Here is a 24977-nt window from a genome sequence, read left to right as displayed (position 1 = left end):
GGCCAGTACAAAAAAAAAGTATGGATGTATGTACTTGTAAGTCGCTCTGGATAAGAGCGTCTGCTAAATGACTTAAATGTAAATGTAATGGTCAATATACCAACGGACAAACAAATGAATACAAAAGCTGTTTGCCATAATTATACATATGGAGAAAAAGTGAATTACACTTGCAAAGGTGGTTGACAAGGCCAAAGTGCACTCTAGCTGGCAGTCATTTTATGACTGCAGTCCTGAAGCAGATTTACTTAGATGACGTCAGTGGCTTTGAGCCAACTTTCCCTTTTTGGTGGCACTCTACATCGGCCTCTCTGAGGCCTTACTGAAACTGTTGAGCAGCAGACCATACAGCAAAATTCTCTTTCTAGAACAGAATTTACATCAGAGTACAGAGTGACTGGAACCCAGCAGTACGGTAGTGTGTTTTAGCGAAGCATGCTATCCGATCACAGACACAATGATGTGACGATGAGTCCCTCCCCTGCTAAATGTCTAGATGTAATTACACAATTAACGACCCTGTGTCCAGATTCAATTACAGATCACATCTCTTTTACTCGCCCTACTCCTCTTGTTTTGTGTAGCTTTAACAAAAGCAGCATCCTTTCATTTCATCAATTCTTCCCTTGATTAGATAAAGGAATGCTTTGTGCCATTCAGATTCCCACAAGGCATTTCTCAGACTGTTATCATACAAGAATATAAAATATTTGTTGGGTATTCCTAATTTTGCTTTTGATTTGTTTAGGCATTTATTCCTAACAGCTGTTTCCATTTCTTAAAGAATGCAACAAATGTAAGAGGATCGAACAAGAATAGATTTTCTGAAGAAAATAAATGTCTTCCATGCCAACCTATACTACTAAATAAATATATAAAATGGCATTGTGAAGGAAAACTTGATATGTGGCACCAGCCCAAGTACAATCCCCCTGCACAAAACCAACACACTCAAACATCCAACGGTTTCCATGGCATTCTTTTCTCCTATGATAACTCTTAATTAGTTTTGACCGCAGATGGATTTTAATAGGAAATTACGACTTAGTAGAATATTAAAACGACAGGACGTGCCTGTTTGCTTTGGGCTGTATCCCACTACAGTTTACATCTTCACAAAGACCCATGACCACAGAGGGAAAAACCAGCTTGCTGATTGTAAATGATGTGGTGATGCCCATGTGTGGTTCAGTCACACCTACTGATGCCTTGACTTGGTGAACTTGTTTACAATACTATGAATGTATTTGTTGATCGCTTCAACATTTATGCTTAGTAAACCTTGAAGTACAATTCTAGGCCAGGAATTTCATGGTAAGACGAAATCACGTATGTGCACAAGTACACATACACGCGCTCACTTACAATAACACACACACACACTATCCTACAACAGCTGGTGAATAAAATATGAAGCATATTAAATGATATTGATAAAGCAAGGGAACAGATAGCTTATCGGAAGCATACAAGAGCCATATGGTGCCAAAGCCAGTACAGCCTGGTTTTGACATAACAATGGCCTGGCCAGGACGTAGAACCACAAGTTGACTAATGGTCGTTGGCATGAAATCTCAGAGCAGTACAAGCTAGAGCAAATGTTGATATTTGCATTTTTTCATACAGGTGCAGAAAATGACCCAAGCAGATGTCAATGAGAACGGGCTTGTTTGCACTCAGCAGCTCAACAGCCTCGCACACACTCAGTCTTGACAACAGGAAAGACAATGGGTCTCTCTGCTCCCAGAAGTAATCCAATCCACTCAATGCCTCAGCAATGCACATATTCTCTCCACATTTCACAAGTGAAAGACTATATTCTTCTTTTCCCGGCCCTGAGTCTTCCACATTCTTAGCCAAAACATTACAGCGGTGGGATCTATAAAAAGGCATGTGTATTCAGAGAGAGGTGGTCTGCGTGCAACTACTGCATGTTGAGGTTCAAAAACTCACATCTTTGAGCATGTTTTAAAGTTAGAATCCTTAGTTGCTACATCCATTTTTTAAATGATAAATTAATGATATAACGTACATTCGAATAGTATTCAGACCTCTTGACTTTTTCCACATTTTGTTACATTACAGCCTTATTCTAAAATGTATTAAATTGGTTTTCCCCTCATCAATCTTCACACAATACCCCATAATGACAAAGCAAAAACAGGTTTTTATCATTTTTTGCAAATGTATTGAAACAAAAAAACTGAAATATCAAATTTACATAAGTATTCAGACCATTTACTCTGTACTTTGTTGAAGCACCTTTGGCAGCGATTACAGCCTCGAGTCTTCTTGGGTATGACGCAACAAGCTTGGCATACCTGTATTTGGGGAGTTTCTCCCATTCTCTGCAGATCCTCTCAAGCTCTGTCAGGTTTGGACAGGGAGCATTGCTGCACAGCTATTTTCAGATCTCTCCAGAGATGTTCGATCAGGTTCATGTCCGAGCTCTGTCTGGGCCACTCAAGGACATTCAGAGAATATATATATATTTTTTAATGTATTTCACCTTTATTTAACCAGGTAGGCCAACTGAGAACAAGTTCTCATTTACAACTGCAACCTGGTCAAGATAAAGCAAAGCAGTGCGACAAAAAAACTACAACACAGAGTTACACATGGGATAAACAAACGTAAAGTCAATAACACAATAGAAAATCTGTATACAGTGTGTGCAAATGAAGCCACTCCTGCATTGTCTTGGCTGTGTGCTTAGGGTCATTGTCCTGTTTGTAGGTTAACCTTCGACCCGGTCTGAGGTCCTGAGCGCTCTGGAGCAGGTTTTCATCAAGGATCTCTCTGTACTTGGCTCCGTTCATCTTTGCCTCGATCCTGACTAGTCTCCCAGTCCATGCCGCTGATAAACATTCCCACAGTACTATGCTGCCACCACCACCATGCTTCACCGTAGGGTTGATGTCAGGTTTCCTCCAGATGTGACGTTTGGCATTCAGGCCAAAGAGTTCAATTTTGGTTTCATCAGACTAAAACATCTTGTTTCTCATGGTCTGAGAGTCTTTAGGTGTCTTTTGGCAAACTCAAAGAAGGCTGTCACATGCCTTTTACTGAGGAGTGGCTTCCGCCTGGTCACACTACCATAAAGGCCTGATCGGTGGAGTGCTGCAGAGATGGTTGTCCTTCTGGAAGGTTCTCCCATCTCCACTGAGGAACTCTAGAGCTCTGTCAGAGTGACCAACGGTTTCTTTGTTACCTCCCTGACCAAGACCCTTCTCCCCCAATTGCTAAGTTTGGCCAGGCGGCCAGCTCTAGGAAGAGTCTTGGTTGTTACAAACGTGTTCCATTTAAGAATGATGGAAGCCACTGTGTTCTTGGGGACCTTCATTACAGCAGAAATGTTTTGGTACCCTTGGTTTTTGATCTGACATACACTGTCAACTGTGGGACCTTATATACACAGGTGTGTGCTTTTCCAAATCATGTTCAATCAATTGAATTTTCCACAGGTGGACTCAAATCAAGTTGTAGAAACATCTCAAGGATGATCAATGGAAAGAGGATGCACCGGAGCTCAATTTCGAGTCTCATAGCAAAGGGTCTGAATACTTTGTCATTATGGGGCATTGTGTGTAGATTGCTGAGAAAAAAACATATATTTAATTACTTTTAGAATAAGGCTGTAACCTAACAAAATGTGGAAAAAGTCAAGGGGTCGGAATACTTTCCGAAGGCACTGTATACCCATGGATTCTTGAAGAATAATACATACAGTTGAAGTCGGAGGTTTACATACAACTTAGCCAAACACATTTAAATTAAGTTTTTCACAATTCCTGTCATTTAATACTAGTAAAAATTCCCTGTCTTAGGTCAGTTAGGATCACCACTTTATTTTAAGAATGTGAAATGTCAGAATAATAGTAGAGAGAATGATTTATTTCAGCTTTTATTTTTTTCATCACATTCCCAGTGGGTCAGAAGTTTACATACACTTAATTAGTATTTGGTAGCGTTGCAAAAAATTGTTTAACTTGGGTCAAACTGTTTCGGGTAGCCTTCCAAAAGCTTCCCACAATAAGTTGGTTGAATTTTGGCCCATTCCTCCTTACAGAGTTGGTATAACTGTAGGCCTCCTAACTCGCACACGCTTTTTCAGTTCTGCCCACAAATGTTCTATGGGATTGAGGTCAGGGCTTTTTGATGGCCACTCCAAAACCTTGACTTTGTTGTCCTTAAGCCATTTTCCACAACTTTGGAAGTATGCTTGGGGTCATTGTCCATTTGGAAGACCCATTTGTGACCAAGCTTTAACTTCCTGACTGATGTCTTGAGATGTTGCTTCAATATATCCACATAATTTTCCTGCCTCATGATGCAATCTATTTTGTGAAGTGCACCAGTCCCTCCTGCAGCAAAGCACCCCCACAACATGATGCTGCCACCCCCGTGCTTCACGGTTGGGATGGTGTTCTTCGGCTTGCAAGCCTTCCCCCTTTTCCTCCAAACATAACGATGGTCATTATGGCCAAATAGTTCCATTTTTGTTTCATCAGACCATGGGACATTTCTCCAAAAAGTACGATCTTTGTCCCCATGTGCAGTTGCAAACCGTAGTCTGGCTTTTTTATGGCGGTTTTGGATCAGTGGCTTCTGCCTTGCTGAGCGGCCTTTCAGGTTATGCCGATATAGGACTCGTTTTACTGTGGATATAGATAATTTTGTACCTGTTTCCTCCAGCATCTACACAAGGGGCTTTGCTGTTGTTCTGGGTTTGATTTGCACTTTTCGCACCAAAGTACATTAATCTCTTGGAGACAGAACGAGTCTCCTTCCTGAGTGGTATGACGGCTGCGTGGTCCCATGGTGTTTATACTTGCGTACCATTGTTTCTTACAGATGAACGTGGTACCTTCAGTTTGTTAACAAGAAATTTGTGGAGTGGTTTAAAAATGAGTTTTAATGACTCCAACCTAAGTGTATGTAAACTCAACAAGGAAGAAGCAACTGCTCCAAAACCGCCATAAAAAAAGCCAGACTACGGTTTGCAACTGCACATGGGGACAAAGATCGTACTTTTTTGGAGAAATGTCCTCTGGTCTGATGAAACAAAAATGGAACTGTTTGGCCATAATGACCATCGTTGTGTTTTGAGGAAAAAGGGGAAGGCTTGCAAGCCGAAGAACACCATCCCAACCGTGAAACATGGGGGTGGCAGCATCATGTTGTGGGGGTGCTTTGCTGCAAGAGGGACTGGTGCACTTAACAAAATAGATGGCATCATGAAGCAGGAAAATTATGTGGATATATTGAAGCAACATCTCAAGACATCAGTCAGGAAGTTAAAGCTTGGTTGCAAATGGGTCTTCCAAATGGACAATGACCCCAAGCATACTTCCAAAGATGAGGAAAAATGGCTTAAGGACAACAAAGTCAAGGTATTGGAGTGGCCATCACAAAGCCCTGACCTCAATCCCATAGAAAATGTGTGGGCAGAACTGAAAAAGCGTGTGCGAGCAAGGAGGCCTACAAACCTGACTCAGTTACACCAACTCTGTCAGGAGGAATGGGCCAAAATTCACCCAACTTATTGTGGGAAGCTATTGGAAGGCTACCCAAAACGTTTGACCCAAGTTAAACCACTTAAAGGCAATGCTACCAAATACTAATTCAATGTACAGTATGTAAACTTCTGACCCACTGGGAATGTGATGAAAAAAATAAAAGCTGAAATAAATCATTCTCTCTACTATTATTCTGACATTTCACATTCTTAAAATAAAGTGGTGATCCTAACTGACCTAAGACATGGAATTTTTATTAGGATTAAATGTCAGGAATTGTGAAAAACTGAGTTTAAATGTATTTGGCTAGGGTGTATGTAAACTTCAGACTTCAACTGTACCTGTCCGATGAGTCAATGGGGCTAAATGAATGTTATAACAAAAAACTATGCAAAACTTATGTTCAGAAATGTGGGAGGAAGGGCTTAGTAGGCTACAGTCTATCTGTGTTAAATGCCAAGTTCAAAATACCTGCAATACATCTGATATACATTATTGAATGCCTCTGTAGCATATTGCCATAATGTACATTGACTTTTTATTTTTTTATTAATCTTATATGTTTATGTGATTGGGGTTCAACATAAATTTAGATGGTATTACTTTTGAAAAAGAGAAATTCCAAATAATTATAATAATTCTTAACTTCACACACACACTTGGGGTTCAACTGATATCATCTGGTAAAATGGGAATTTATAAGCCCAATTTCAAAAGCAAAAACACATGGAGTCAAGCAAAGACAATACACAATTCTTGCACTTGAAAATGTCATGCAGGCTAATGTCCAACAGGTATACTTGTTGCATAAGCAGAAAACAAAGCATCTATTGCTGGTCCTGATTTCCCACCTACAGCAAGCAGCTTTACTTCTCAACATCATGACATATCAGGCGTTAAGTCTGATAGAAGTCAACCTATTTAATGTAGTAAATTATAATAGCATAGTTAGAGGAATCAACAAATAACACATTGTATCTTGCTGGCCCCTATTTTCAAGGGAGACAAACTGAAATATAAGATGATTATTAACTGCAAGAAATAAGTTTTTCCCCAATCACACAATAGGGTTAGGGTTAACCCTAACTTGTATTAAGAGCTGAATTCCACTCCATAGCAGAGAACTTGCACAGCCAAAAAATACCCTCATGCAGTTAGGTTTATTTAGTTACGAAGGAAGTGTATATCACCATGCATCAAAATAACCAAGATATTTCACCTTCTATATTCACCAACAAGCATATACAGTTATAATTGAAAGGTTTACATTCTTTGAGATACTATAAACAACACTATAAGTGAATTACACAATAATTACATAGGTCTACTCTATAAAATATATTTGCTTAAATATCAGACAACCTATATTGGAATTGTATCTGATGTTGTGACCTTGATGACGATTAGAATTTGGTTTAAGTGAGGGCAGTCAGGCTACATAACCTATTCATATTCATGTTTCAAAGCTCTGCAATAGCATCAGCGCAAACCACTACATCCACATAGCCTACAATAAAAGGCAATGCAAAGTTTCCTGCAACAAATTCATCCTTAAAATAGCAACAGCTGAGCATCTGTGTAACCTATAGGTAATTAATGTATATTACGAAATTCTAAAGGAATAGAAAGCTCCATAATCTTCCTTAACCTTGATCAAGACTTTCCTGAGATTAACAGACTAACGTTATTGACCTGTATTTAATAGGCATCGGATCACACGGTTTCTTCGGGCGCGATTAAACTTTGTAACACATAGAAGTGGTCTTGGCTATATAACGCAACCCCAGTCCCTGTGACTTACTCAGATTTTAGCTAAGCAGGAAACAATGTATGCCGAAAAAAGGCGGATATGGAAAACAAGGATCGAACAGAGCGATGAAGCAGACATAAACATAGCTCAGAGCCCACAATAACCTACCTGTAAGAATTTATTTTTGAAATAGTTCAAATCTATATTGAATTATCAATTGTTTAAAAACTAAACAGACAAATAGAGTTGCAAATAAGAACTGGGTAGCAATGGTCTTTTTTCTTTTTCTTTTTTGCAACGTTTCAACAGTGTCCCGAAAGCCAAGAAAAACCTAGCTTTGAATCCAAACAGATATCAAACAGATACCAAAATTATGTAATAACATTTTCAGATTAATTTGTAAATGCAACAGATTGTGCTTTATCAATTATATTCTCTAAAAGTATGTTGCCCGGCCCACTATCCTACACTGTGAGGGCACATGGACAATGTGTGTTTAAATGTAGGCTAATATGTGTTTAAATGTAGGCCATAATAGTCTACTGTCAAAGATGATCAAAAGTTATTATCTTAAAAGACACATTTAATAAATTCGGCAACATTGATGGATCTCATATGGAAAATGGAATGCGAAGAATTTGATGGAATTTTTGTAGCCTAAACCTGATAAAATAACAAAAAATATACTTACAGTGACTTCAAGGTGCGATGGATAAAATACACGACCAAAGGTGTTGGCGCAACAAGTCTTTCTGCTCCGAAAATGTTCCACTGAAATCTCCAACTCCCGGCTGAGCCAACTAAGGAGAAGAAAACAGCAACATTTTGATCCGTCATCTTGTCCAAAATTGTCATTCATAAAATAATGTACGTCCAATCGTATCCGGAATCCTGTTAGGAGTTTGAGGTTCATGCACTGGACTTACTGTGATATAATAGGGCGTATGGTCGGGCTTCTTTACAAAAATGTGAAAAATGTCAAAGATATTCGTGTCAGTCGAATACAACACTGAGTGGACAAAGTGAAAGCACCCTGTTGCAACAGCGACAAGAAACAGCAACCTAAAATCTCACCGACACACTTTTATTGTAATATAAAAATATGCCCACTCATTCTAATACCATACAATACTTATTATTTCTAATGAAAAGCGCAACTTCATCATAACAGTGTTAGTCTGCAACCATTTTGCATATCATTAACTACATTGAAACTTACCTCAAACCCCTCCGTTATTGTTATTTGTAATACAATTCGTCCCCCTTTGTTTGTCTATTGTGGGATATTATATTTTTTGTAAACTGTGTAAAGTTATTGTTGTGTTTCTGGGCCAGCCGGATATGTGTACGTGAATCGACAGCGCACGGACAGAGATGCGAAGAATGCTCGGAATGAGAACAGGAATGAAATGAACGCGAAGAGCGAGTTTGCATTAGGGCGGAGCAAAGGTGGCGTCATCCCGAACCGAACAGCCCTAGATTATGGTAGATAGGAGGGACAAGGCGGGAAAAAAAACAAGCAGAATGATCTCACAGGACACGTCGAATTCAAATTGGTGGGAGAAAGAAGAGGGAATTACTTTGTGGAGTTAGTTCATTCTATTGTAATCATCTACCTCAACAAAGCTGAATAAAAGTACAAGTATGATACCTTCATCCCAACCATATCAGTAATTTGAAATGTTGCTTGATAAATATCAGATGTGAATACAACACTGGCATTTTTATTTGACACTTCCACAGCTGGAACATGAAATGGAGCACATTTAGAAACATTTATTAGGTTGAACATCTGTCACCTGCCTCTCATACTTCGGTAGCTGCATGTGTTGTAAATGTAACATCAGTAGGCCTTATATCTTCAGAACTATATATTCAATATAGTATCATCTGAGACACAAGCAAGATAGACTGTTGGTTAGACCTTGTGAGCCTGTGGAGAGAACCATGCCAGTGCCACCACACAATCAGCGGTACTTATGAAGTACAACCTGGTAATATGGGAGAGCAGACAATCATAAGACATGTCAAAGACCATAGAGCAGGTTTGCTTACAGCAAACCTTGTTTGGGCTATATGTCTGATCGTGTCTGTGCAAGCCATCCATTAGGAGGCAATGTTTTGACACCAATTCTTATAAAGAGGGATCTATGAAGAGGAATGGCTGGCCTGTTGAAGACATCCATCAACATTTGTAACACCTGTCTGTGCATGTTTAGAAAAGAGAGACAGAGGAAGAGAGCGAGCGAGAGGGGGGGTTGAGGATGAAGAGAGGTGGGGTTTTGTTCTTGAACTATAGATAGTATCACACACACATGGATTGCCAGTCAACAACATTCTCATTTGCAGTTTCATTTAAATTGTGGTTCACTTCCATATTCCTTATATCAGGCAGTCTCACTTGCATCATCTTAGCGGAGCTCTACTTTAAGCTGTGATTCTTGGCTGCATGTCTGCTTTCCAAGGGCCCCTTATCTTATCAGTTTCTCTCTTCTCCAGGGTGGTGTCTGTTCCCTCAGTACCAACCTATTAACCATCAAAAGGGAGTCTTATCTATGCAAATGCAGCAAGCCCTGGAGGAACAAACTCTGCTAGCACAGCACATGTGACACCACCCCAACACCTGAGTACAGTCACAGCGGTGATTCATTCACAGCCAGGTCATCTGTCGACAGTGTTTCACAAGCTCCTTGTTAAATATTAGCCCTGCATATCCAGGAAGCCCACCGACGGATCCCAGCATAATGGCAAACTGTAAAATGGTTCATAGCCTTACATCAGAGCCCGTTCTCATTGCCTTATCGGGCACATGAGTCTCCTGGCAGATTGCATCCAGGAAATGTGGCCATATGAAAATGTGTGTGTTGTGTGTGTGTATGTGTGTGTACCCAGTTGGGAATGTATTTGACAAGGTACAATATTGAACCAACACTCATTTCAGTGTAGAATGTGTTGTTACTCCTTATTATTTCCTATGTGTAGGTGAACAAGTTAGATTAAGCTGAGTTAATAGTATACATTTCAATAGATATTACATGTCAAAATGAAGCCATAAAAGTGTTATCTGACAGCATGGGAACCCATGTGTGCGTGTGAAAATGTAACATCTGAAATTCTCGTGCCTCTCCGCTGGCAAATTATACCAAGACTAATCATTGAATCTGTGTGCATCTTTGCAAAGGATCACTGCATGTGGTGAGGGGAGAAGACAGTGCTCAACACGGCTGAACTGTTTACCCCAAAACAGACGTAGCAGGTTTCTGTCCCCACCCCCCTATCCACACACAGCCTTCAAACTCTTTTATGACTGGGTGTGGCCACAGAGCAATAAGAGTGGGGGTGGAATAAGGGAGGACAGAAACCTCACAGCAAGGATATTAGTGGGGAGTGCAATCCCATAATTCAGGGACAATTGATGGAACCAAACAGATATGCCTATTATGATTGTAATTGTATCAACAAAAATCTATTGGTATTTGAGCAGTGGACATCAATATCCTGTTAGATTCTATTTAGCCCTAATTTGTAATAAATATGTATTTGTTCACAGATCATTGTTTTTAACAATGACATCTTACAAGTTTAAAATATAAACTTTAACAGGACACTTTTTTAAATGACACGTTTCTCATTCAGTGTTAATTACATAGGTCTTACCCCAGATATGGATTTGCGCTCTACAGTACCATTTGTCACTACAGAAGCATCCAGTGATAGCTGCCTGCTGCCTGACTCCTGGGCAGATAAGGTCCTAAAGGTCTGGTGTGGCAGGGCTTTGAACTGGATCCTTCTGGAGCCTCTGCTCCAGGGGAGGCCTGGGGTGCTGCTGGTTGGGGAGGATGGGGAGGTGTTGGGGAGAGAGGTGAACCGGGCTGCCCTGCCCTCCGACCTCTCCTAATCAGACGGCCCTGGAAGGCCAGGTGCAGATCGTCACTGGCTTTCTGCTCTGACGGTGCACTGATTGGCTTTATTAGAAGATAGGGGAGGGGTTAGCAAGGAGCTGAGGACCACTCTCTCTGGTGGAAAAAGCCCATATCATTTCAATCAAACTATATAGAGAAATTGGTATTACCTAAGGTGGCTCTGGGTTGATTCTATTAATATGATCACTTACACTTCATTTGAAATCAATTTATCTTGCATAAAGTAAAATGTTTTTCTGAAAATGAAATACCAGAACGATTCCTCAAAACCTGAAGGTTCAATTATTATAACAAAACAGTATATCATAGTGTGTGGCCATTTTGGTGTTGACATTGGCCAAAATTGAACATGCGTTGGAGTTTGTTTGGGAACTATAGACATTCAAGTGCTTCACGCAAACAAACCAAATGTGTTAGCAGATGCCATCTTGTGGTCACTTAGAAACAGTGCTTTGTGAACATACTAAGGAACATTGAGCGAGCTGCGTATATCGACTACTACAGTATGAACATGCCATAGTAGAGCCGGAGCTCAGTCAGTGACTTACACATCATAGCAAAATGTTTTCTCTCTATGGTCTAACTTCATATGACCTTAAAACGTAAAACACTGTACACAGCCCCCACTTCAAATTAAGTTTCCATGACCAATCATTGTGATGTATTGAACAATGATGCATTGAAGACAATTGAAAACAATGAAGTGTGAGGATGTCATTTTTTCAAGATGGAAAATATATTTATCTGTGTATATAAATGAACATTCAATAGTAATTGGCCGCAAAAAAGTGCCTTGATAAAAGGCCAAATTGCGACAAAGGGCCAAACATGAATTACTGCAAACTCCACCAGGGAATTCAGCAGGCAGACTGAATTACAGACAGTGGATAACAGGGTACAACCTGGGCCTCTCACAAGGAGGGGCAATTTCAGTCCTTGTGCATTCTTACCCTCTGTCTGTATGTCAGTTCAGTCTGCATCTCTCTCTCTCTTTCTCTCTCTCTCTCTCTCTCTCACAGCCGGTTTCGCTAGTCTCCAGGCAACAGCTGAGGTTTTGATGTCTAAATGTTTGTGCACTAAATGTCTCTTTAATTCAATTCCATAATGCAGTGTTTGAAGATACGGATCAATGCCTGCTGCCTTTGATGGTCATCCTGGTACTCAGAGGCATGTCATTGTACCAATCCTGCACAACAGAGAACAACAAGGACCCCATCACATGATGCATCCAACGTGGCCATGCAGATCCTTTCATTGTTGTCTCATCATAGAGGACTATGTGCTATTTCTGAATCACATCACATGAAGGTGTGCAACCATGCGGAGAACATTTTCTTCTTTGAGTACAACTCCTAAGGTACTGGAAGACCATTATACAGTAAGCATGAATTTTGTAGTAACCTGACACAATGTGAATAGAACGAAGAACAGCTACAGGTAGCTACAGGTTTGTCTTGGAATTTGATTACCCTCCACAAAGGATAGGAACTTCTTGAAGAGGTAACTTCTTGAAGAGGTAACTGGTAATCATTAAATAAGACACCTACATCCTGGTCAAAACATTATTCATTGAAATTGTGTTTTTCTTTCACAGCATCGCATGTAAAACAGATGAATCTATCTAAACCAAGCAGGACTTTCCATCTACAAACTTCACTGTCTATTCAGCAAAAGGTATCTGCCAGTAAACCACGGCCATTAGAGAGAGATTATGGCATAACCGATTTCTAAAATGTGATTAAAACCAGATGGGAGTGCAGATTGTATGAGGCAGAGGGTTTTACGGTATCACACAAAAGTATGTTTTTAAAGCAGAGTTTCATGTCCTGCCATCTAAAATACACTGCTCAAAAAAATAAAGGGAACACTTAAACAACACAATGTAACTCCAAGTCAATCACACTTCTGTGAAATCAAACTGTCCACTTAGGAAGCAACACTGATTGACAATAAATTTCACATGCTGTTGTGCAAATGAAATAGACAAAAGGTGGAAATTATAGGCAATTAGCAAGACACCCCCCAAAACAGGAGTGATTCTGCAGGTGGTGACCACAGACCACTTCTCAGTTCCTATGCTTCCTGGCTGATGTTTTGGTCACTTTTGAATGCTGGCGGTGCTCTCACCCTAGTGGTAGCATGAGACGGAGTCTACAACCCACACAAGTGGCTCAGGTAGTGCAGTTCATCCAGGATGGCACATCAATGCGAACTGTGGCAAAAAGGTTTGCTGTGTCTGTCAGCGTAGTGTCCAGAGCATGCAGGCGCTACCAGGAGACAGGCCAGTACATCAGGAGACGTGGAGGAGGCCGTAGGAGGGCAACAACCCAGCAGCAGGAGCGCTACCTCCGCCTTTGTGCAAGGAGGTGCACTGCCAGAGCCCTGCAAAATGACCTCCAGCAGGCCACAAATGTGCATGTGTCTGCTCAAACGGTCAGAAACAGACTCCATGAGGGTGGTATGAGGGCCCGACGTCCACAGGTGGGGGTTGTGCTTACAGCCCAACACCGTGCAGGACGTTTGGCATTTGCCAGAGAACACCAAGATTGGCAAATTCGCCACTGGCGCCCTGTGCTCTTCACAGATGAAAGCAGGTTCACACTGAGCACATGAGCACATGTGACAGACGTGACAGAGTCTGGAGACGCCGTGGAGAACGTTCTGCTGCCTGCAACATCCTCCAGCATGACCGGTTTGGCGATGGGTCAGTCATGGTGTGGGGTGGCATTTCTTTGTGGGGCCGCACAGCCCTCCATGTGCTCGCCAGAGGTAGCCTGACTGCCATTAGGTACCGAGATGAGATCCTCAGACCCCTTGTGAGACCATATGCTGACACATGCACATTTGTGGCCTGCTGAAGGTCATTTTGCAGGGCTCTGGCAGTGCACCTCCTTGCACAAAGGCGGAGGTACCGGTTCTGCTGCTGGGTTGTTGCCCTCCTACGGCCTCCTCCACGTCTCCTGATGTACTGGCCTGTCTCCTGGTAGCGCCTGCATGCTCTGGACACTACGCTGACAGACACAGCAAACCTTTTTGCCACAGTTTGCATTGATGTGCCATCCTGGATGAACTGCACTACCTGAGCCACTTGTGTGGGTTGTAGACTCCGTCTCATGCTACTACTAGAGTGAGAGCACCGCCAGCATTCAAAAGTGACCAAAACATCAGCCAGGAAGCATAGGAACTGAGAAGTGGTCTGTGGTCACCACCTGCAGAATCACTCCTGTTTTGGGGGGTGTCTTGCTAATTGCCTATAATTTCCACCTTTTGTCTATTCCATTTGCACAACAGCATGTGAAATTTATTGTCAATCAGTGTTGCTTCCTAAGTGGACAGTTTGATTTCACAGAAGTGTGATTGACTTGGAGTTACATTGTGTTGTTTAAGTGTTCCCTTTATTTTTTTGAGCAGTGTATATATATAACTTTAGTGCTGCACATCTCTTTAGCAAAAAAACGGAATGACGTGTCTCTAAAAATTATATGTATTGCTGCCTATCTGCTAATCTCTTGACCTGATTTAATTACAGAAAACCCCAAAACTCTTACCACACATAAATCAATATTTTCAATCTATCGTTGAAATGTGTTTGAAGAATCATGGAAAGGAAAAAACTGATTGCACACAGGGAAAATGGCTTAAGCAATCTTCAGCAAGAAATGTAACAAACCATCTATACAAAAGGAGTACAAGGTAAAGCCTTTACACCCATATACTACATAGAAAAAATAACCTTCAATGAAGGACCAATTCACTCTTTCAGATCATAATCCGTGGTGCCAATCAATAGATGCCAACATAAAGTGCCAACCCTGTAATAACTATGAACCACTTATCAATCGTATTACTCACTTCTTCCCTCACCTTTTGTGTGTGTGTTTGTGTGTGTTTTCTCAGCATCTTACACTACGGAGGCAAGAGAGTATCATGTCTGTTAGTCATGCGTAGAGGCTTATTTGATATAATGAATGGAGGGAGAGATGTAGAAGATGCGATGGGAAGGTAATTACTTTAATGGCTGCAAAAGCTCCTGTTCAAAACACCTTTGCGCACGATGGTTGATTATGGATGGTCATTTCTGCTTTCTGATGAAAACGCAGAGCTCTTAGTCCCTGGGCTTGACTGATAATAGCATGACCAGAAATGTGTCAGAACAATGAAGTACTGAAATACATTGTCACATCTTCCCCTGAAGGTCCGAGCCTTCAGTTCTGGACTTCAATTCAAGGAAATAGCGGTATTTGTTAAACGCACCACAAAAAGCTAGATGAAGACAGAGGGTCAGAGGTTATACAGTATGATGTATAGAAAGATAGCAACTCAGTTACAAGAGAAATAACCAAGAGGACAAATAGAAATATCAAGAAAACAAAGAACTGAGCTATGAGTATTTTCTACTTTTTTCAAAGACTCAAACAAGATAAATCACTAATTTCTCCTCTCACTCATTTCTGTGCTCAATTAAGACAGTTGACATGACACAGTAAAAGCATCTTAACTAATCTTAAGTGTCTGTAAATTGAAAGAAATGAATTCCAACTCCTCAAAAGAAGCAATTAAATAAAAGAAACATGCTATATAGATCAAATCAGGCACAAAGAAATTCCACTGAAACTTCTATTGTAACCTTGTCATGCATTATGTGCTGTCCTTCACTGTACAGTAGTGTTGTTACTCAAAGGAAAAATGTGACCTTCCTATTCGCAGCTAAGCACTTAGCAAAGCCATTCAGTCAGTGTGTGGTTAGCAAATTCATTCATGAATTGCATGTAGAGCACCTCTACTTCTTGGGAATACTGTAAGCTAAGTCCTCGTTGTAAAGCAGCCACTTTCACCAAGATCTACAGTCCAATACAGTATTATTTGTCTATGAAATGGTACAATGCCAGGTGTAACAAAAGTTGAGTAAAGTCAATCTGTTAAAACCACCAAATCCTGATGGTATTTTAATGTAAACATGTTTTATTTAACCTTTATTTAACTAGGCAAGTCAGTTAGGAACAAATTCTTATTTACACTGGCCAAACCTGGACACCGCTGGGCCAATTGCGCGCCGCCCTACGGGACTCCCAATCACGGACGGTTGTGAAACAGCCTGGATTCAAACCAGGGTGTCTGTAGTGACGCCTCTAGCACTGAGATGCAGTGCCTTAGACCGCTGTGCCACTCAGGTGCCCCATTTTACTATGCTCTTCTATATTTCACTTGATGATATAGCATATTAACAATTCAGAGCATACAAGTTTTCATGGGAAGGAATGCCACACGTTTGCTACAGCACAAGGCCCATAAACCTACACTCAGACCACAACATAGAAAGAAATTATTACGACCTTCAAATTAAAGTACACAACGGAATCAATTTTGGTCAAACTCCCACACTACATTCTCAGCACTACTAGCTAGGTCTGTTGAATATAGTGTTTTATCGTTTGAATTCATACTCCGCTCTTGACATAAAAAAAATAAACTGTACTGGGGTCTTGCTGTTCTGTAGTTGTAGTAAACACTGCACTGGAATATTACTTTGCAAACATTTTTTTATGAATAGATTATAAACAAATAGTAAAAATTTGCCATACATCATGCTTTGCATAAGCACAAAATATTTAAGAATCTAACAGCTTCAAATAATGTATCTAAAATACTATCTTTGGTAAATGATGAGCAAAAATGCCACTACAGGTAGACTATATTTAAAGTAAAATGACCAGTATTAAAATATATAAAATTAGACAAAGCAAACAAAGGTGAAGATATGCAGCATGGCAGTATATAAATTAATAGTGCGTACTCTATGTGGTCCCACTGCTTTAAGTACAATCAAAAACCTTCTGAGTCAATTCAAATCTTCTGATTTCTTTCAAAAGATGGAAGTAAATGCTTTGATAAGCACAAACCCAGCTGTCATACACATACATTCAATACATCAATATTCTGATCCTTCATGTAGTTGCAAGTGAATCCAAGTAGACTTCACACAGTTTCGGCCCGGAATGACATGGGTAAGAACAATTCAACATGGCAATGACTCAACAATACGACGGCATAATCAATAATTCATTAATTTAACTTTCAATAATACTGAAATATATCTGTCTTTTCATATCCAAACACTTTACAACATACTGTGCTGTACTTGTGTTTTAGTGAGCCTTCAGCAGGACACAGCTAACACAGGTCTGCTCTCCCTATTAGATGCATCGTGTTTGCCCTGAAATATAGATCGAAACAGGGCATTTGCTTGATTGATACATCGATATAACCGAATGAACGGTGAAGTACCAGTCTTTATTCCACATTTCTGTATTTGGTGAAGAGGTTGTAGAGTACCCTCAGAGTAGACTTCAGGTCACAGTTCACAATATCTGCCAAAAGATCAGAAAAACCAAAGGCAGACTTTAGTCTGGGAAACATTTACAAGAAAAACATCTAAATGACCCAGATTCAGAGCTGCGATGTACACGCTGTATGATAACTTCTTCAAACATCTCCTGTAATTGGAACCAGCTCCTGTTGCTAGCTACTGTATACTTAAGACACACCACCTATAAGATCTACATTAGCCCATTACATCCAGTGAGGCAAAACTGGCCTCTTTCATCTACGCTATGAGGAAAGATGCATTGTAAAAACAATGGTCACATGATTATACCTAGGGGATAAAAGTAATCCCACATCAAATAGGGCGGCAGATAGCCTAGCATTTAAAAGCGTTGGGGCAGTAACTGAAATGTTGCTGGTTCGAATCCCTAAGCTGACTAGGTGAAAAATCTTTTGATTTGCAATTGAGCAAAGCAGTGCCTCTAATTCGCTTTGGATAAGAGTGTCTGCTGAATGACTAAAATGGAAATATGTGCTCTCTCTGTTGTTATGATTAGAAGGCTTGCTCTGATTATATATAGTGTTTAGTGAATACTGCCCAAGGGAAAAACATTGACACATTTTTTTTTTATCCCGAAAGACAAAATGTTGAAATTCTGCTGTCACATATCTTTCTTCCAGAAACAATGTACGTGTACAAAATGAAGGCACTCACCCTCTGCCCGTGGCTTGGGTTTCTCCAGGCCTCCATCTTGCATCAGCTCAAAGGAGAAAGCCACATTGTGCACCTATATGGGAAAAGAGACCAGCATGAGCCATGCCGGTCCAGTAAGCAGCTCACTGTAAACTATTTGTAAGAGATTAAAATGAGTCTGATTTACAATGTAACCTACCTTTTGGTCAAAATGCTCTGGCGTTAGGAAGAAGTTGAAGAGAGGAACGAAGTAGCCCTCAAGCAGTCCCATCAGCAACACCAGGTACACACCATCAGCAAACTTGTAGAAGCAAACATGACAGGTAGAAAAACATACTAATAATGACAATGTTCATCATAAAATCATAAGGAGGTATATTAAAAGGGAAACAAAGCCATCTCACCTGTGTGTCCAATTCAGACACTTCCAGGTTCAACTTGTTCAAGTGCTTGTTCACAAAGGTGATCAGAGTCTGCAAGAAGGGCAGGTATTCAGTCAATTTAAATGTTACACAAACAACGAATACCTTCTATTTTTAGAATTAGGATGGAGACTTGCCTTTTTCACCACATTCAGCTTGTCTGGTGCATGGTCAAACAAGGTGTCAAACGCATCTCGCTCTGAAATTGAATAGAAGTTAAATGATTACAATAACAGAATGTTCATTTTAGTAATAAAATAGAAATAATGTAATGGAAAACTAACTAAAATGAATGCATGGTAATATGACAATTTTTTTATTTTATTAGAACAAAGTGAAAATGCTTACCATGTCTTCCTGATAGAGCCCTGCAAGAGAAGAGAACAACGTATTTCAGCACTGGTATCGGACTGTGTAATCATAGCGCTGTAGAAAGACATTAGACGAAACAGACAAGTTCAAATGAGAAGACAAAATAAACTAGGACTTTGTTTAAACTGGAAAAAATATTAACTGAATGCAGATGGTCTAATCAAGACGGCCAGGCAGTAAGACAAAGAGATTTGCGTTGTGGTTCTATCCCAGGAGCGGTCCGATCAAACGCTGTGTGGTGGGCCTGCCTGGTGGACATGTGCCCGGGAGGCAGTGGCTTGTCTTCACGGTCCAATCTCCCCCGGCAGAGACATGCTTCAGCAGCTGCTGCCCCTCGCAGGACAACAGCCCAGGGCCCCCTCTCTCTTATCTCCAGAGCTGATTCGCACCCGTTGGACCACTATTAATCAGCTGCAGCTCCATAAAGTAGTGGTGTGGCTGGCAGGAGCAGAACCCCCCCCCCCCCCCCTCACTAAATGTGCCCATCAGCATGGGGCTCCAACTGTCCATAGCGGCCCCCCAAGGAGTTGGAGTGTCCGCATTGTCTTTCCGTTTTAACGCGAGACCAAGAGAGGCCGTTCCATTCCCCTAATCAGTCCCTCAATTGTTCCAACTGCTTCAATGCCCAGTGGACCCATTTGCTGACTGATTTGTGAACAGATATTTACAGACATGTGAGATGCCCTATAATCACCTTGTTTTGAATGACCTTTCCAAGGCAGAGTACATGATTGTGTTCGGTTTTCGTCCCTCATACTTATACCTCCATTAATTAACATAATCTTCACGGCCAAGTTTCTAAGGCCTTCTTTCCTTAAACATTGGCATTCATTTTCTTGGCTGCCTCTATAAACAAGTTTCAGACATTTTCTCTTCATACCCTGAGGGTCTGATAAAGGCCTTGTGGAAGACAGGACAAGTTGGGTAGTTTCATCCAGACATCTGCACATAGTTAGTTAAAAGGGATGACAGTGAAGACATACTCTGTGTTCCCTGTGATCTCTTCCTGAACCTGGCGAGACTGCAGGATCCCCTCCCGTTTCTGTGGGGAAAAACAGACAATTATGACAATTGACAAAAATGTTAGTTTTTTCAGGATTTCCCTTTTCATAGTACAAAATGTATCAGGAAAGGACTATACCTGTACAACCACAACTTGAATGGACACATGATCAGGGAGGCGGATGGGGGCGCGGCAGTGCTGAGAAAGAGCCACCAATAAATGGAGAATGGCCACGATGCTTTTAGCATGGACAGCTAGGGGAGAACATAGGAAAGGAAAGAGGGAAGGAATGAGAGGAATGTTATAGTACATCCACCGGCATTGTCATTAAACAGATGATGCATACACTGGTGCACTGGAGCAGGTTTAAGATAAGAAGAAATGCCATTTTTTTTTCACAATTATCAAGATAGGTGACTCCCAGCTTTCACAATGCCAAGTTGAAGGTTAAACAAAGGTCAAAAACAAAATGATAAACTCAGTGTCATGTACAAACGGAACTTGTGTCTTTGGGTTAGAAGTAATGTGCCTTTGTTAGAAACTGTAACAACCCATTCCATTCTTGTTGTCTGTCGTGTCAAAGCGATTCAAGTGACTGATACAACGAGCTGCAAATTACAACTTCTTGAAAGATAGAATTCCAAAATAAATATGAAATATGATAATTTACCACAAAAAAATATTACATTTACTATTTAGAGAACCTGTATGGGAGGATATGAGTGAAAAACAAAGGGATTAGCTGTCCTTTGATCACAGTCAAAAACAATCCTATTGATTTCCTCAAGGGCTTTTAGATAATCTACAAACGATAAAAAGAAAATTCAACTGCAATTTAAGAGAATTAGAGGGTTACAATACACCAAAGAATAATAAACCAATGTGAAAAAAAACATGGCTTCAGCATATCCTTAAAAATATTGGAAAAAAAATTCTAATTGAAAAGGGAAATAAGACTGAGTACCGTGACCTCCCACCACTTGAGACAGGGATTACTTCCATGGTCATAATGTCAGAGGGACAGCACAGTGCAGTTTAGTCCAATGTGAACTTTCTCTGTGCCTCTCTGTCACCCAACAAAATTACCAAACAAGCATGGTAAAAAAAGAACATTATCTTATTACATCACCTTTACATTGTCTTTTACACACACCATTGGCATAATAATAATTGTGATCAACACATTCCAAAAAAACATGAACAAATTCATAGAATAGCAGGAATTCGAATGAAACAGCGCTCTGTGAAACATGTCACCTACAGTCAATGGTCCATTTGATGTTTCTGATTGAGACCTTCAGAGTGTCATTGATCTTCTCCAGAACTGTCTGCAGCTTCTGCTTCTGGGCTATCTCAGACTGGGTCACCTCAGCCACATTCAGCCTCTCACCCTCCAGCTTCTCTGTAACACAAAAATAAATAAATATGTTTTATTGTCACATACAACGAGAACACAGGGAGGACCATCAAATCCAATTGGAATCAGACAAATTCCAGAGAATAATGTGCTGCATTGCAAGCATAGAAGGGATGTTTTGGAGGGAATTGTACCAAATAGTTTCTGCAGAACCTGCCCATCGTAGAGATCTTCAGCCAGGTCTTTGACAATGATTCTCTCCCCCACCAGCACATCATTTATCCAGTCTATGAGTACCTGCATACAAAACATTATATGGAATTTAACAGGCACATACAAACTGTACATTCATAAGGAACATAATATTGCTTTCCAATGCTTTGATTGTGACATACGACAGTCATTTTATATCTCATACCTTCATCAGTTCTTGCAGTTTGGGGTCATTCCTGGAATTAGGGTCAACCATGGTGCGGACCTCATTCTCCTCTAGAACCACACACACACACACACGTTTAGAATATAGACAATGAGAGAGAGTACAAGAGAGTGTGTGCGTGTGCGTGTGCGTGTGTGTGCGATACACTACAGGAGTGGAGATGGAGGCCTTACCCAGCATGGTGTCCTCTGGGTCTAGCTCAAAGGGGATGGGGCTGAGCGGCAGGTTGATGGCATTCATCCCCTCCTCCTGGAGCTCAGACACTGCAGAAGCAGAGAAGCAGAGACCTTTAGTGGCCTGACTAAAAACTGTGACAGGCTAATTATTATACAACTGTACTGACACCTCCTTTGAGTTAATAGTCACGAAAAAATTTGTCCACCCAATTTAGGGCTCTTTTCTTCAGGTTAAGCTGTGCTCTTCATGCCAGGTTGTCAGTATTATGGCACATTGGTCTTACCAGAAAGAGTTGGCTCAAAATGCATGTCTCTAATTATAACCTAGTTATCTTTGGTCACGTTTGGGTTAGCCAGGAGAGAGAGCTCAGTCTAGCTTTGATTAATAAGATGAAGTGCCTCATTGTAGCCAGTGATAATACTACATGGGAGACTCCCAGAATGAGCCAATCACACTATTACCGTAAATTGGAGGAGATGTGAGAGAGTGTATGTCTATTCACTAAGCAGTCAAGGTCAGTTGCTCTGATAGCTCAGACCATGTCCTCTTTGAAAAAAAACCTTTCTCTCTGAGACACATCGCCCCACACAGGACAAGGCCATCCTCTCCATCCAGTTGCTAGGCGTTCATAGATCTAGGCTCGGTCTCACGCTGCTATCCTGAGCATCCGCCTCCTTCCCTGATCATTTCACTTACCTCGCCTGGCATTGTGCAAATTGGCACATGTGGGGAATTCACACAGGTGGTGACAACCTGACCACTCTGTCTGGCCATGGTGCCAGCACTGCTTGTTCCTGTCCGGACCAGTTGATATGTCAGTAAGATCACTATAGCACTGATGCAGAGCTGCATAACATAACGTGATAAAGGCCTGCAGAACAAACTACGATAGTTTTTTTTTCAGTTTCCTCCCAAACAGAGAACGCGCCCCCTGGAGATGTCAACATCCTGTTAGTAATCAACACCAAGATCTCCCTCTGCTGTTCAGCCTAACCCACAGAGACAGAGATCACCTTCCTCCTTCCTCACACTAAAAGAGCTGCATCCATTTAGTTCTTCAACAGATTGTTGAACCAACACAAAAGCATCATCTGGATAATGTAAACCTCTCTGTCTGTCTCTGTCTCTCTGATCTGAAAGGACTGCTCCTCAGTTCACAGGCAGACACAACATAGTTTACAATAACGCTCTTATAATTGAAATACTGTATGCTGCTGTCATGGCAGTGGAGAGGCCCTCCATGGAACAGACAGGACCAGGTTGGACGATATCAGTTCAGTATTTTGGTGAATGGGGCTCAGCTGCAGACTCACTTTTACATGCCCCTCAGGAGTATATATATCGGGCATGTCTGTATCAAAAGATACGCTTCAAATGTAATTAATGAAAATGGGTCAAAGTGTCTTCCAAGAAACAATATAAACAATAATAGTGCTTCAGACATTTAATCATACTTGATGCTCATTTGCTCATTTGCTCATTTGCTCATTTACCAAAAAGATTAAAAGAAAACTCAAGTGCTTGTCTAATTAATACTTAATTTAAGGTATGATTTAAATAAAATGTGAAACTATGAAAGCCTTAGCAGCCTCTGGTCTGAACTCAGGCAGTGGTTGTGTTGGAGAGAGAATGGGATTTTTTCCTCATTCCTTGGTGAACACATCTGTGATGGAATATCAGCAGCCTCTTATCCTTACATGGCAGTAGCTCAGCCATGTGTACTGTAAACACAGACAGCCTTCTCCCGCTATGGCTTGGACAGACACAACGTAATACAACTCAAACAGATGCTGTCCCCCGCACCAAAAACAAAATCCTCCACATTTTTATCACAGTTATTTGATGATAGATGCAGACATCAAACATGAAGAGGGTCTTTCAGTCACCATTCCCGTTGACGTATAACAAAATGACGTCATGGAAATAGACACGCCTAGCAATTACTAGCGGGCCTATACTATTACCGCGTTCAAAACAACTGGGAACTCGGACATCTCCGATTTCACTCTTCAGTGCTTTCAAGACAACTGGGAACTCCGGAAAAAACGAGCTGAGAATGTTTTTTTTGAACGGTCATCCAACTCGAATTCAAAGTCGGGAACTCGTGCATCTTTCTAAAGCCCCGACTTTCCGACATGAATATCACAGCCGTCATTATTTTTTTCTCCGCGTTCCCATTTATCTTGAAAGCAGCATATAGCAAAGTTTCTTAGCTTGTTTTCAAGCAAAACTGTCATTAATCTATTCAACAAATTGTTTAATTCTGAGGGAAAAAACGGTGGAATGTGGCTATTTATAGCATAATGTAGCCTACTGTTCACAACAGGAATCGTATTTTATTTCTAATCCTTTTTAGCTTTCGTGATGTCAACCTTTTTATATAGATGCCTTAATAATAATCAAAATATAGCCTAATTCACGAACCTTCTTTTGCCTTTTTTCTTCTGGCCAAAGTTCCCCCAAGTTTTCCGAGGAAAGAGTCATCTTTTTTTCTTGAAGGTGGTGATTTTGGAGTCGGGGATTTGGGAGAAGAAGGTGATTTCTGTGGCGAAGAAGCCATTTCCAGTTTATTACTGGGTATTCGGGCTATTGAGACTGTTGTAGCCTATCATAGAAACACAACTTTCTGCTTGTCAAAGTTTACGGAATAGACAACGACGGAACCGGAATTCCAAGTATTTGCGCAGCCATCTGACGTCTCCCTGTTATTTGATTCCCGTACTCGTCCCTTTCCCACCCACTTTTCATGGATATGGGAAAAATAAGGTAGCCAATGTCCAGCTACGAGGAATAAGTATAGTAAAGCAAGAGCCGATAATGTAAAATAATCAGAGGGTTTTCGATTCTAGTTATAGGAAAATTAAGTCCAGCGAAATTATCAAACGTATTTTTCCTTTGTTTTTCTGCTACCCAGATGTATTTACTTCCAGCAATATAATACCCCATCAGTTTTCTTTTACTTATGCTAAACATGAGTTTCCATGGGGCTAGAACAAG

General features: G+C 40.8%; 2 protein-coding genes across 7 annotated transcripts in view; both read right to left on the bottom strand.

Moving 5' to 3' along the window:
• The window catches only part of LOC129834461 (transcriptional enhancer factor TEF-1-like), a 60645-nt gene extending 51963 nt beyond the window's left edge, over positions 1-8682 (bottom strand). For 5 of the 6 annotated variants that reach the window (XM_055899461.1, XM_055899462.1, XM_055899463.1 and 2 more), the window contains exons 1-2: positions 8489-8682; positions 7961-8069 (exon numbers count right to left, since the gene is read on the bottom strand). The gene's annotated coding sequence lies outside the window, so the exon portion shown is untranslated. Of the gene's footprint in view, positions 1-7960; positions 8070-8488 lie in introns of those variants that run through there. The other variant, XM_055899466.1, reaches the window with a different exon arrangement.
• Positions 8683-16107: 7425 nt separating this feature from the next.
• On the bottom strand, positions 16108-24720 carry LOC129834460 (alpha-parvin). The gene is made up of 13 exons (XM_055899460.1): positions 24405-24720; positions 21977-22066; positions 21783-21853; positions 21559-21661; positions 21269-21409; positions 20146-20261; positions 19988-20046; positions 18981-19000; positions 18770-18831; positions 18615-18683; positions 18410-18511; positions 18232-18304; positions 16108-17560 (listed from the first exon to the last, which is right to left on the bottom strand). Exons 1-13 carry the CDS (start codon positions 24538-24540, stop codon positions 17484-17486), a joined length of 1119 nt encoding a protein of 372 aa, XP_055755435.1. The 5' UTR covers positions 24541-24720; the 3' UTR covers positions 16108-17483.
• Positions 24721-24977: the final 257 nt, after the last annotated feature.

The sequence above is a fragment of the Salvelinus fontinalis genome, chromosome 35 (genome assembly GCF_029448725.1).
Source record: "Salvelinus fontinalis isolate EN_2023a chromosome 35, ASM2944872v1, whole genome shotgun sequence".
NCBI lineage: Eukaryota > Metazoa > Chordata > Actinopteri > Salmoniformes > Salmonidae > Salvelinus > Salvelinus fontinalis.
This window is presented reverse-complemented; position numbering and strand designations above follow the sequence as displayed.